Source organism: Miscanthus floridulus, chromosome 18, assembly GCF_019320115.1.
Source record: "Miscanthus floridulus cultivar M001 chromosome 18, ASM1932011v1, whole genome shotgun sequence".
Classification (NCBI taxonomy): Eukaryota; Viridiplantae; Streptophyta; class Magnoliopsida; order Poales; family Poaceae; genus Miscanthus; species Miscanthus floridulus.
The window spans coordinates 38,395,094-38,408,192 of record NC_089597.1 but is presented as its reverse complement, the minus strand read 5'-3'; the positions used below and the strand labels follow the sequence as shown (position 1 = coordinate 38,408,192).

Below are 13,099 nucleotides of genomic sequence, written 5' to 3'. Positions count from 1 at the left end.
TGCTCTTCAAATTAAATTCTCTCATTGGTTCGAATTTAATTAGAAGATAATAAACATTAACTTTGTAGCGGAAATATGGAAAAATTCTTTATCTACTTTTCAGAAGCATTCATCTACTCTCTAAAAAATTATCATGTTGGTTCAAATTTTGACAGAGATTTAAACTAGTAAAAATCATCAAAATTTGCTTCTAAAATATAAAAAACAAAAATGAAAAAGTTATTGTGCAACTTGGGCCAAAACTGCTCGCGCGTTGTGCACTGTCAGGGCCCAGCAGCAAAATCGGCCCGCGGGTACCGTCGCCTAGCGGTCTGGGCGACGATGCCCTAAAAACCCTAGCAACTTTCCCTTTCTCCTCAGTGCAACAGACCTAGAGAAGAAGAGTGTGGCGCTGCCGTGGGTCCCATTGCCAGAGCGCGCGCTCTCTAGTGGGTGAGCACGCCGCCGTCGAGCAGTCCTGTGTCGGCGCCCTGAGCCCGCGCGCCGTTGACCCAGCGTCGAGCTGCGGCTTGCCTTGTTCTACCGGTGCGACGGCGGGTTTCTTCCTACACGACGGCGGTGGTGACGCGGCGAGGAAAACCGGGTAGGTCCTCCCCTTCTCTGTCCTTACTTCTTCTAGGGTTAGGGTTAGATTAGGGTCTGATCCGTTTCTTCAAATCGAATCCCCTCCTCTACTCTTCTACTTGATTTTCTACCCCGATGAGCTAGATCTACGCCTAGTTAGGCGATTGATACCATTGATAGACTTGACAGGATCCACTAGCTATAGATCTAACATATATACTGCTATTTAGGATAAATAGCAAACCCTAGAACATGAACTAGTACGGGATTTAGAGATAGAGGGAGAGAGGTTCGGAGATGCAAACAGTCAGGCTTGGAGGAAGAGGAGGAAGCCATACCGTCGGTGCAGTGTCCCGGTGGCGGTGTCGAACGGCGGGATGGAGGCGTTGTCACAAAGGCAGCGGTGCAGAGGCGGCGATGAAGCCAGTGGCGGTACTTCTCATCGCTGGCAGCGCCCCCTCTCTAGATCGGCTAGGGTTAGGAGTGTAGGTGGGGTTTCTGGAGGCGTAGGTGAACCTCGTGCCTTGTGCCCTGGCTCCTACCTCCCTTTTTATGGCGATGTGCGATGGGGGCCCACCAACCATGGAACGGTTGGGTGCCCCCGATCAGGGCGCGGATCAAGGGCTCAATTGGCCATTGGCCCAAGTTGGTGGAGATCAACCTAACAATCTAATCTGGATCAAACAAACTTTAAGAGTCGGTTTGGAGCGCATGAATTTCGTAGGATTTACGCAAGAATTTTACAGTAGTCGATTCGATTTTACCGAAAAAACATAGGAACATAAGAAATTTTCTGCATTCCAGACAGAGCTAAGAATGATGGGAGAATTATGTATTTGGCAGTGAAACAAATCAGTCTTCCGCATTTGGCACTAAAAAATTTGAACTTTCTTATTTGGCACCAAGTTGAAATTTCCTTCCCTAGATAGCACTATCGTCCATTTGGGCTAATAACGGCGTCAAGTGGCTGGTAAAATGACATGAATGCCCTTCTTTGTAGCAGAAATACATGATGCCAAATAGAAAAATAATAGATGAACATGTTGTCAAATAAGAAAATTATAAATATCACAAATATATTGTGAACTAAAACATGGGATTTTGATAATCGAAGTCTACAAAAAAATAAATAATAAATTTCAAATTCTAAGGCAAGAGCAGGTCCCGCTGGGGTAGGCTTAGTACGGGAGGGATTTGCCCTATCTAGTTAGCTTGGTTAGAAATTGTTTGATGTAGTTTAGCAGCTCGCTCATCTCAGTTTGGTCAGTCCTATATTCTTGTCAGATCATCGCAAGACATGAAGACAACAACAAACAGATATTTCTCCACAAATGCTTAGAATAGTACATGTTTGAGCATCTGGTGTCACAGCTAGCCAATCATCTAGAGTTCTCCACAATTGAACATCAGAAGTATACAAGTACGCATATTTCTCGCTCAATCACTGAAACTACGAATTACTCCCTCTGTCCCTAAATGTTTGTCGTCACGATTTGCGTGTCGATAACTTTGACTCAATCTATAGAAAATACATATAATATTTCTATCTCCAAATATATTTATTAAAAAACTAAATTTAAATATCTATCCAATGATACTAATTATGTATCATAACTATTAATATTTTTTAATATATATTTAGTCAAAGTTGGTTTTTAGGAAGCGAAAACGACGAACATTTATGGACCGAGGGAGTATTCAATAAAGGACTTTGCTGGGGCACTGCTTGTGTTCCCAAGCTTTTGGATATGTAGCCGGGGTTAGCACAAAAAAAGCCTTGCAAATCTCAGAAATAACAAGTGCAAGAAAACTCTATCCCGTTCCAGATCCAAGAACATGCCCCCACAATCCTCATGATCTGTCCTGGGGAGGCTGCCCTGTGGCGTGTGCATCAGGAGCCACCACCTAGCCGCCTCTGCCACGCTGCTGGCTGGCCGGAGGGGCCGCGCCGCCTCTGCCTGGCTGGCCGAAGAGTTTGCCCCACCGCCGCGATCGCGCCACGGCCTGGCTCCGTCGGGTGAGGTCGCCCCGCCAGAGGGCACGCGCAGTTGGTGCTGGGCGCCGGCGGCGGCAATATCCTCTGCTCCATCATCCTCTCCTTCCATCAATCTAGGGTTTGGTGTGTTTTTTCGAGGAAGAAGGTCACGGACTCACGGGAGACAGGAGTGCTCGGCCGCTCAGGAAGTCCATGGAGAAATTGGATGCGTGAGTAACAGAGGGTATGTTGGTCACACTAAGAAAAAACTGACACAGTCAAAATAGTCAAGTAACAGATGAATGGATGAAATGGACGGTAGTGCCATATAGGGAAGGGAATTTTAACTTGGTGCCAGATAAGAAAGTTCAAATTTTTAAGTGCCAAATACGAAAGACTGATTTGTTTCGGTGCAAAATACACAATTCTCTCTAATTAGTATCATTAGATAGATATTTAAATTTTGTTTTTTAATAAATATATTTGGAGATAGAAATATTATATGTATTTTTTATAAATCAAGTCAAAATTATAGACACGTAAATCGTGACAACAAATATTTAGGGACAGATGGAGTAATTCGTAGTTTCGGTGATTATGAGTACTTGTATATTTCTGATGTTCAATTGCGGAGAACTCTAGATAATTGGCTAGCTGTGACACCAGATGCTCAAACCTGTACTATTCTAAGCATTTGTGGAGAAATATCTGTTTGTTGTTGTCTTCATGTCTTGCGATGATCTGACAAGAATATAGGACTGACCAAACTGAGATGAGCGAGCTGCTAAACTGCATCAAACAATTTCTGACCAAGCTAACTAGACAGGTCAAATCCCTCCCGTGCTAAGCCAACCCCAGCAGGACCTGCTCTTGCCTTAGAATTTAAAATTTATTATTTATTTATTTGCAGACTTCGATTATTAAAATCCCATGTTTTAGTTCACAATATATTTGTGATATTTATAATTTTCTTATTTGACAACATGTCAATCTATTATTTCCCTATTTGACATCATGCATTTCTGCTATAAAGAAGGGCATTCATGTTATTTTACCGGCTACTTGACGCCGTTGCTAGCCCAAATGGACGACAGTGCTATCTAGGGATGAAAATTTTAACTTGATGTCAAACAAGAAAGTTTAAATTTTTTAATGCTAAATGTGAAAGACTGATTTGTTTCGGTACCAAATATATAGTTCTCCTACGTGATTATTCTCGCTTGCTGCTTGAATGAAAGAAAGAAAAGTTGCTACAACATTAATGAGACTCTGATTCACAGCTATACAGAGAGCAGCATAGACAGAGCGACGCACGCGCCAAGCACGCAGAAATGCCCATACAGATAAGGTGGGCACGCGGATTGGCGAGTGACCGGCCGGAGCCCGGAGCCGCATCAGCCATCCGATGCCCGATGTGCATTATTGGATCAAGTCTCACTGCGTTGCCAGACTTATGACGTATAGTGCTGACATGCTAATACCTAATGGTCACTTGTGCTCGATTCAGACTCTAGTAATCCCTATCCAGCGCTAGAGCACAGCTGCCGAATTCTACTGCTTGCTGCTTAGTGCTTGGATTACGACCATATATATATCTGATGACGATGCCACCGCCTGAGATAGAACCAAACCAACAACCAGGTCAGTTAGCTTCCCTTCGTTAATTAAACTGCACCAATCATATGCGAAACATCCAGATTCTGATGGGGTAGGTCAACAGGTCAACTTAATGTTTAATCAAGACTGTACTGCCAAACATTCAAGAGCCAATGCAAGCCGAGCCGAGCAGCACGCTGGAGCTGATCCATCAAGGGCTGTTGGTGCGGGGCATCCTTTGGTCAGAGTCGCCGTGCTCCCAGTGCCCATGCCAATCTAGCTGTCCCCAAATTCCAGTTGATCGCCGGTCACCCGGAGTAGAACGCCAGGAACAAGTGCATCCCCCTCCCGGGGAAGGCGTACACGCGCGGGTCGTTCTCATCCTGAATTCCTGATCACTGATCACTAAACAATGGCGAGCCCCTTTTTTAAGGGGAAAAAAAGAGAGAAAACATTGGCAGGCCTATAAAAGGCCAGCTCCTGGCCACTCTAGACCACAGCCACACGGCCGGCCACACCACCAGTAGTGCACACTAGTGCTCCACTTTGCTAGACTACTCCCAGTCGAGGCAATGGCCTGCGCTTCCAGTAGCTTCCGCCTCAGAGACCACGCTCTGTCCTTGCTTCTGCTGGCGTTTCTCTTCCTCAGCTTGGCACGGCACGCCACGGGAGCCGCGGCCAGCCCCAGCAGCAGGAGGCTCATGGAGCTGTACAAGCCGCCGCCCAGCGACCTCCTAAGGTACCACGACGGCGCCGTGCTGAGCGGTGACATCCCCGTCTCCGTGCTCTGGTACGGCCGCTTCACGCCCGCGCAGAAGGCCATCGTCACCGACTTCCTCCTCTCCCTCTCCGCCCCGCCGCGGGGTCGGGGAGCGCCGCCGTCCCCCGCGCCTTCCGTCTCCCAGTGGTGGGGCACCATCGACCGGCTCTACCTATCGAAGGCGGCGGACGCGGCGGCCGTCGGCAAGAGCGGCGCGTACGGCGGCAAGACCAAGAAGAGCACTCGGGTAGTCCTGGCCGGCCAGGTCTCCGACGAAGGGTGCTCGCTGGGGAAGAACCTGAAGCTCGCCCAGCTCCCGGCGCTGGCGGCCGCGGCACGCGCCGTGACTGCGAAGGGCGGCGGGCTCGCGCTGGTGCTCACGGCGCAGGACGTGGCGGTGGAGGGCTTCTGCATGAGCCGGTGCGGCCACCACGGGTCGTACTCGTACGACGCGTGGGCGTGGGTCGGGAACCCGGCCACGCAGTGCCCCGGCCAGTGCGCGTGGCCGTTCCACCAGCCGCCGTACGGCCCGCAGGCGCCGCCGCCGCTGGTGCCGCCGAACGGGGACGTGGGCATGGACGGCGCGCTGATCAGCGTGGCCAGCATGGTGGCCGGCGCCGTGACCAACCCGTTCGGGGACGGGTTCTACCAGGGCGACCGCGGCGCGCCGCTGGAGGCCGCCACGGCGTGCGCGGGCGTCTACGGCGCGGGCGCGTACCCCGGGTACGCCGGGCAGCTGCTGGTGGACGCGGCGACGGGTGGCAGCTACAACGCCAACGGGGCGCGCGGGAGGAAGTACCTGCTCCCCGCGCTGTACGACCCCGACACGGGTGCCTGCGCCACCTTGGTTTGAAGAAAGGGACGCGTGGCGCCGTGCCTTGGCATCCGTCACCGTCAGTGGCTGATACAGTGATAATGCGCCTGAGTTTGTGTATTAGCGACACAGCGTATGTATATAGTCTGTGACGGTTGGGTTGGCGTGTTCTTAAATCTAAAGTTCTAAACCAACAGGATGTAAAGTTGTAATTAAACTGGATAAATGTGAAGTAAGTACTGTGCTCTGTTTCACGAAGTGCGCAGTGTTGCTCTGTCTCATTAGTCATTACGTATGACATAAGAAGATCTCGTTCTCAAAACTCACTCCCAGTCTTGTCTTTTTAATAAGATTGAAAAGAGATTTCTCTCGGGCCTTATTTGCATGGCCTGTTCGCTGAAAAGTATCGTTCGCTAATTTATTGTGAGAGAAAAATAATGTATCATGTCTGATAAGCCTTCTCGCTTGAACTTATCAGCCTGGCTTATTAACATATTCGAATCAATCCACATGCATCGGTGTAAAACTTGAATAAAATTCCACCTCAATCAACTCCAACATGGCAGCACACGTGTGAATTGAAGTGAATCCAACGACATCCAAACAAAACCTCAAACAACTCCCTATCCCAACTCTCAATATTTTCGCACTTAAGAAAAGCAATCTATATGTGTGGAGCAACTTTTAATCCACATGGGAGGCGATTTCTCCCGACCTTTCCTCCTTCCCTCGACATTTCTTCCTCGGCCGCGTGCCCTTAAATCCGGCTTTATCCGCTTCTTTTTTCATTCGGAACAGTGTTTTTCTCTTACAGATTCCTCCAGCATTCCTTCAAACCATCCAAATTCCCCCAGAATTCCTCAAAACGAACGGGACCAAATTTTACGGGACCAAATTTTTGCCCTAACCTCTTCTAACATGTCTTAGCTAAGCCTGGAGGCCTCTGGCCGCTAACCACCACTGCCCAGCCGCAGCTGCCGCTGGTCTGTCCCTAGCTGGCTGTGACCGGCCGTCCAGGTGCTTGGCTAGCTGGGAGCGCCTATGGCTAGCTTTTTTTTTTCTCGCAGTATCAAGAAGCCTGTGGCTGGCTGGAGATGGTTGCCGGCCGGCTATGGCCTGCTGGAGCATGTGTGAGTGTGGTCGGTATGACGACAGCGTGGACAGGGGAGGTTGTGGCAAGGTCACGGACAACGGGCATGACCTACGTGCGAAGGTCGAACTGCTGTTACCTGATGAGTAACTGGTATGTCAGCGTATCATGCACTGCTGTAAATATCAGTGCAGCACTGAATGAAACCACAAGCAAAAAAAAAAAAAAAAAAAAAGGTGAGAAGCCAATGTAGCCATGTGCCCATGTGTATCGGGTGAAGCAGGCCGATTAGGCCTCAACTGACACGATTCGCGCGAACGATATATATAGTAGGAAAAAATTCGTATTACATCAACTTCCGCGAAAATCCACTTTTTTCCCTAAACTCTATAACCGGATAAAACACATCCTCAACTTTTAAAATTATTCATCTTACCTCCCTGACCCTATTATAAGCAATTTTGAAGTCGGTTTTGTGTTTTTCTTTTTTATTTATTTCGGTTGACTATTTAAAAAATCATAGTAAATCATAGAAAAATCATAAAATGAAAAATTCAGTTTTGTTGGACTCCACGTGAGTAGATCTACACAGTGAATATATAATATGGTATGCTTTAGTACAAAGTTTTTGCTGTGGGTTTAGATCTATGCTTTTCTGTAATTAATTGAGATAATTCATAGCTGTAGTTTCTATGGTCCAATTATGATGAAATTTTTATGGTTGGCTAATTATTATATGATTGAACTGTAGTAAACATTTCATACTCATTGGACCATGTATAGCTTAGTTATAGCTGCAGTGTCTCGTTTCAGCCACGCCCGGACACGCACATTTTAGCCTCGTGGGCCAACCCCCAGGTTAAAAAATGTGTCCACAAGCATAGGGCTGCGGGGATAAAGCGCATTCCACTTTGAACGAAAAGTAAGCGGAATAGCGATAACATGACAAGCAAATACGATGACCGTGCGCTATGTGCGAAGAGCCCAAACCTCACCAATCGCCGAACGAGGGACCAGCTTCAAGCCTCTCTGAGCGCACCTACGACGGGGCAAAACGGCGAGCCGCTCCATGACACCTTGACCGTTGTGTTAGGCTACGCAACGTTCAGCCCTGAGGGCCGAACCCTGGACTAGGACTCGCACCCGAGATCACGGGGTGAAGGGAGAGGATCCTTAGCGACGAGCTCATCGAAGGCCGAATCAACGAAAGCGGCCCACTTGCGGAACACTCGCGCTCGCCCGAACGACCGCAGCGGGCGCACCATCCAGTCAGATGAAACCATCAAGAACTCCTTGAGTCTCCAAAAATCACGACCCGCTTGGGAACACCAAGCGCCTCGACGCACACCCAAATGGCCTACCAGGGCCACTCCATCTGGGTCTGCGACAATCGCTCCCCCTGAGGGAAACCAGTGGGGAGCGACAAACGCGCCGCCTCTCCCGATTGCGGCGGAGCGCGCCGCGACACGCGAGCACGAATGCCCATAGCCGCTAATGGCTCGACGACGAGCCTAGCCAGACAGAAAGATTCATGAGAATCGGCAACGCAGAGGTCGACCAGCTCGGGCAAAAACCCTTCACGCCAAGGATCATTGAAATAAGCCAATCAAACAACTGACATTGGTGGTTACAAAAGGGAAAGAGGAAAAAGCAATGCATGCATCATAGCCCCAGAGCTAACGCGTTTGCCGATTACAACACCGTCCAAACATTAGGACCACCGGCTTCTCAAGCCATGAACGAAGGCATCTAGTCTAGCGCATCTCAGGACTAGATGGACCCAAGGTTACAACAATCATCAGATTCCATCTCGCTCGCGATGGACATCTCATGAAGCAGAGACACCGGTACAAGGTGTCTCTAACATTCAAAGCTGCACCATGAGCAGGTGAGGACTGTTGAAAGAAGCCTCGGGGACGACCACCTCGTGGAGCTTCCTCTAACATTCGAGGAAGAGGAGCCCACCAGAAACCGCCCTGATGCCACTCTTGGTAGAGCAAGGGGAGGAACCCTTGGCGACGAGCCAACAAGCGAGCCGCTGAGCCGATGCTCGAACGCTCCCAGACCCAAAGTTGGGAGCCACGCGCCCGCCGACCATGGAGGAGCCCAGTGGCCTGGCCCTCCAATGGCATCGTTCCCCCTATCTTCATGGAACTTTCTCTAACACCTGTGGAGGACAAACATCGACAGGGTGCGGCGGAGCCCAATCTCCAAAAATCCCTCTCGGCGGCGGCGGAGAAGCTGGGACGGACCACGAGCCATGGCGCTCGAAGAAGGCAGCCGTTCTCTCACTCAGATTAGACATCGGGGAAAACTCAGAGGTGGGGGAAGAAGGGAGGATGAGACTCGCTACCCTCCTCTCCCTTGGCTTAAATAGGTGGCACGAAGATGAACTCAAAGAAGACAACGATTCGCATTCGAGGCGGGTGCAGGCCCCAGGGCGCACTCACAATCAAGGGCCGGAAGATGCGGCGATTCAACCCTCTAGGCAGCATGAGACCAGCAATGGTCGTTGGAGGTACATCGAATGCATGTGTATTCTCTAACATTTACTAACCGCTTTCTCGTAGCACAATGGAGGTGGCTAAACGAAAGGCTGAGCAGCGGATGACAATGCGGTAACGTATCTCGAATAAGCCTCGTAGGTTCCATCATCTTTCGATTTCCTCGCACGCACCTCATGGCGCACAACCATCTACAAGAGGGCACTACCAAGATGCGGCGTGGCCAGGGGAGGTCGACAGCCTCTAGACTCACACACCGAGCGACCCTTCGCATCCATGACCTCGCGTCGTACTTAGGAAACCCACTCTTTGGCCGGTCCTTAGAAGGGCTTGAGGCCACAAAAGGGATAGGGGCAGGGAGGAGATGGCCCCCTGCGGCTCTAATAGGTGGTGCGGAGCCACATGACCATCTCTCCCTATGTCCGAGTTGTTCGCTTCGAAGTCTGCCGGGTTGACCCCCTCTAGGGGGAGGCATCTTGCCCTCTTGCCATTGTAGAAGCGGTTGGGGGACTAACGGGATTGATAGCCGACGATTTATGGGACGTCTCACGTGGGGCACAGCCGAACTCCATGTCGATTGGGGAGGATATCAGATCTCGCTCGAATTACCCATAGACCTCGATGAGGCACACCGCTCTAACCACGTGGTTACGGCGGACATGCCTCTCCCCGTGTGGGGCGAAACCAGACCCACCAGTTACAAGTCAACATGACCTCTCAAGGTCGTCAAGGACGCCAGAGAAAAATAGAGTCGGTCCCCGCGACCCCGAAAGAGGTCGGGGCTCTGCCCTGTGTCCCAGGTCTTAGACCTAAGGCCTACTCCAGAGACTCACAAACCGTCAAGGGTCTACGACCTCCCTAGGAGAGATTGACAAAGCAAAGAGGCCGGGGTGACATGCAATGCGAAGCCCGAAGCGTGATCGTAGCTCGGTCACGTAGAAAAAAATAAGAAGGGTCCAAAAACCTACGAGCCAGGGCACGGTCGCAAAAAATCCTCGCGCCCGTGCAAACCTGAGGTCGGGGAAAATGACTCCTTGAAGATTTCAAATAATAATAATAATATACCCTTCCTATTCGATGACTTCGCACCAGCAGCACAACCCCGACCCGTCGGCCCAAGAGCTCGCCGTAGTAAAAAACCACAAATCGAGGAGAAAGAATTTGGCAGAATTCGAATATCCTCAAAAAAACAAAAGTGGATGAACCGCTTACGAGGCAAGGCATGAATGATTCACCGCCCGACAATTACAGGTGTGTTCACGCCGCACAAGGGGCACAAAACGCTGAACACTGACGAAGGTGATGGCGAGCGCCTCTCAGTCCGCCGGCTGCGGAGGCACGAGAGAGGCAGATAGAATGTCTTGCGGATCTCATCGCACTACCATAGCCCATGGACCAAGAAAAACAGGGATGGCAAGAGGAGGAGATGTCAGGTTCCATATGATTTCATGAGGAACTGACATATTCACCGCCTCTCACCTCCCTGCCCGCAAAATCCCTTCTAGCATCAGCTATCGAAGGACGCCACGTAGGCTCCTTGCCGCCATGAATAGTACGAACGAAGAACACATATTTATAGGCCGGAAGGAGAACCGAACGGCCTAGGACTCCCCCGCCGCATGGCAAACCATGGGGGGACATAGCCAACGCTAGAAGCTCACGTGAGGACGGGAGGATCGAGGCCCTCACAAAGGCAGACTAGTACAAACGTCAATAAGACTGCTCGGTTTTGCTTGGGTCGTAAACTGATGAGGACATGAGCTCCATGCATACGACCATGCTTGGAGATAGAGGACGAGGAGATCAGCGAGGGTGTCCTAACCAAGAAGGAGTCTTGAAGCTCATCCGGTTCGAGTCACCAAGGTGCAGGCCCAAATCAAGTTCGAGCCCATCTCGGGTTCCAGGACCAGTCTGTCATAAAACTAGTCACACGGGCACGTCTAGGCTTTGTTTTCGACGATCCATATATGGATGGAAAGAAAATTAGATAAAGAAGCCAATGCAAGTGGTCTCGCATCAAAAGCCCTTTGGAATCAATGGTAATCATCGAAACAAGTTAGCGTCCAGAATCTACCAGGGTGCTGTGACACCGTCTTTTGGTCCGTTGGGCCGTGTATCGTCTTAGAGCCCATTAGGGGGCACGTCCAGGGGGGGTGACGTCCGAGGCTCTATAATTAGCAGCCGTCGCTCTCCTTAGGGTTTGGGGTTTTGTTTAGTTCTTGATTTCCTTGTGAAACTGACGTCGTTTTGCTGCAACTGTGCCGCCAAGGCCACCTGCTGTGAATCAGGGCCCCAGTTTTTTATCTTGTTCGCCTGTGGCGATTAGTCCTTTTGAACAAAGACTTGAACTCCTTCTCGTTACCATAAGCCTCATATTTATTTGCAATTTCTGATTGCGTTCATCCTGTTCTTGCTTGTGTTTTCGATTCGCTTGCAGGAAAGCCTTCTCGGCGAGGTCAATCACGTTCGCGTGGTTGATAACCAACGGAGCAGTGGTGTAACGATTGCGAGGGTCCGAATCAGTCTTGGTTCGAAGCCTAGATCATAAACGTCGAGTCTCCACCAATCGACGCTATCGTACCTATCGGAAGATCGGGCCTTGTCTACATTATAAACCCTGATGCAAGGCGCACTATCAAGGCACGGTTCAACGGTCATGATCCACAACACTAGGACATCCTGGCAAAGCGGAACACAATGGCTACCTGACGCATTGAATGCGTCAGCCCGCAAGGGGTCAAGCAACGAAGCTCGAGTGGGCCACGACCACGAGCCCATGTTCCGTACAAGCACTCACATCAGCGCTTTCACGATCACTTCGTGATAGCAAAAAATGCTCGGGGCTACTATCGGGGTTATGACCCCGGGGTATCTTAAGGCGCCGATTAGTTGGTAGGCCACGCAGCCCACAACTCATCGGGTTAACAATGGCGCGAACGACCGAGGCCCAGCTAGGACGAGCACACCAAGCCAATGCCTAGGCCAGGGTTGGCCGCGACCCTTTCTCTTGCCTTAACCATACGGAAGACACTCGACCTCTCCCCCGTCATGACCCCTAGGCAGGACGAGGAGAGATTGAGCGTGGCTCAGTATGCTTCCTCTGACAAGAGTAGGCACACCGAACTGACCTCACAAGGACCGAGGGGATAGCAGTCACCACGGTCCAGTCAGGTGCCATCCCTGTGCCACGCCGCACCAACGAGACAGTACCACACAACGGTGGCAACGGGTATGAAATCCACCGTCTGGATACGGACCAATAGGACGCGCGTACGATCCCACCCACTACGGGATGTGATCCTTGACAAGGGTCTCGACCTAGAGACCTTTTCCGACTTGCGGAGAGCCCTGACCCCGACGATCGGGGTTGTGGCCCTCAGCCTCATGACACGACCAGGCGAACGACGACCGAGGACGGCTACCTACTGCGGGTTAGACCAAGGCAAATTTTAAATAAAAATAATGAAAAATTAATAGCTTGACCTACAAACGGATTGAAGAATAAAATTACAAAAATAGTAGTTTGATTTCAATATGTATTACTATAATTAAAGCTAAAACAATAATCATTTTTACTATAAAGGGATAATCACATTGATCTTATAGATCAAGATGCAATTGTCTCTATCAAAAAATATTGGAAAATGAGATAATCAAATACACAGATAGAACAGGTATATAAAAAAGGTAATATTATAGAATGCAATCAACATTACAACTACATTTTTATGATGATACAAAACAAGGAAACTACAAGGAATGCCTATGAGATGGATTACATGTATGCATAAGAGCT

The 13,099-nt window shown here is 49.9% G+C and overlaps 1 protein-coding gene across 1 annotated transcript; it reads left to right on the top strand.

Moving 5' to 3' along the window:
• Window positions 1-4,552: 4,552 nt before the first annotated feature.
• Window positions 4,553-5,961, top strand: LOC136520914 (protein PHOSPHATE-INDUCED 1 homolog). The gene has a single exon (XM_066514589.1). It carries the CDS (start codon window positions 4,708-4,710, stop codon window positions 5,746-5,748), a length of 1,041 nt encoding a protein of 346 aa, XP_066370686.1. The 5' UTR covers window positions 4,553-4,707; the 3' UTR covers window positions 5,749-5,961.
• The last annotated feature ends 7,138 nt before the right edge of the window (window positions 5,962-13,099 follow it).

Bases quoted from the DNA above. Each gene is read 5' to 3' on its own strand.
- LOC136520914 (XM_066514589.1), top strand. From the start codon at position 4,708: ATGGCCTGCGCTTCCAGTAGCTTCCGCCTCAGAGACCACGCTCTGTCC.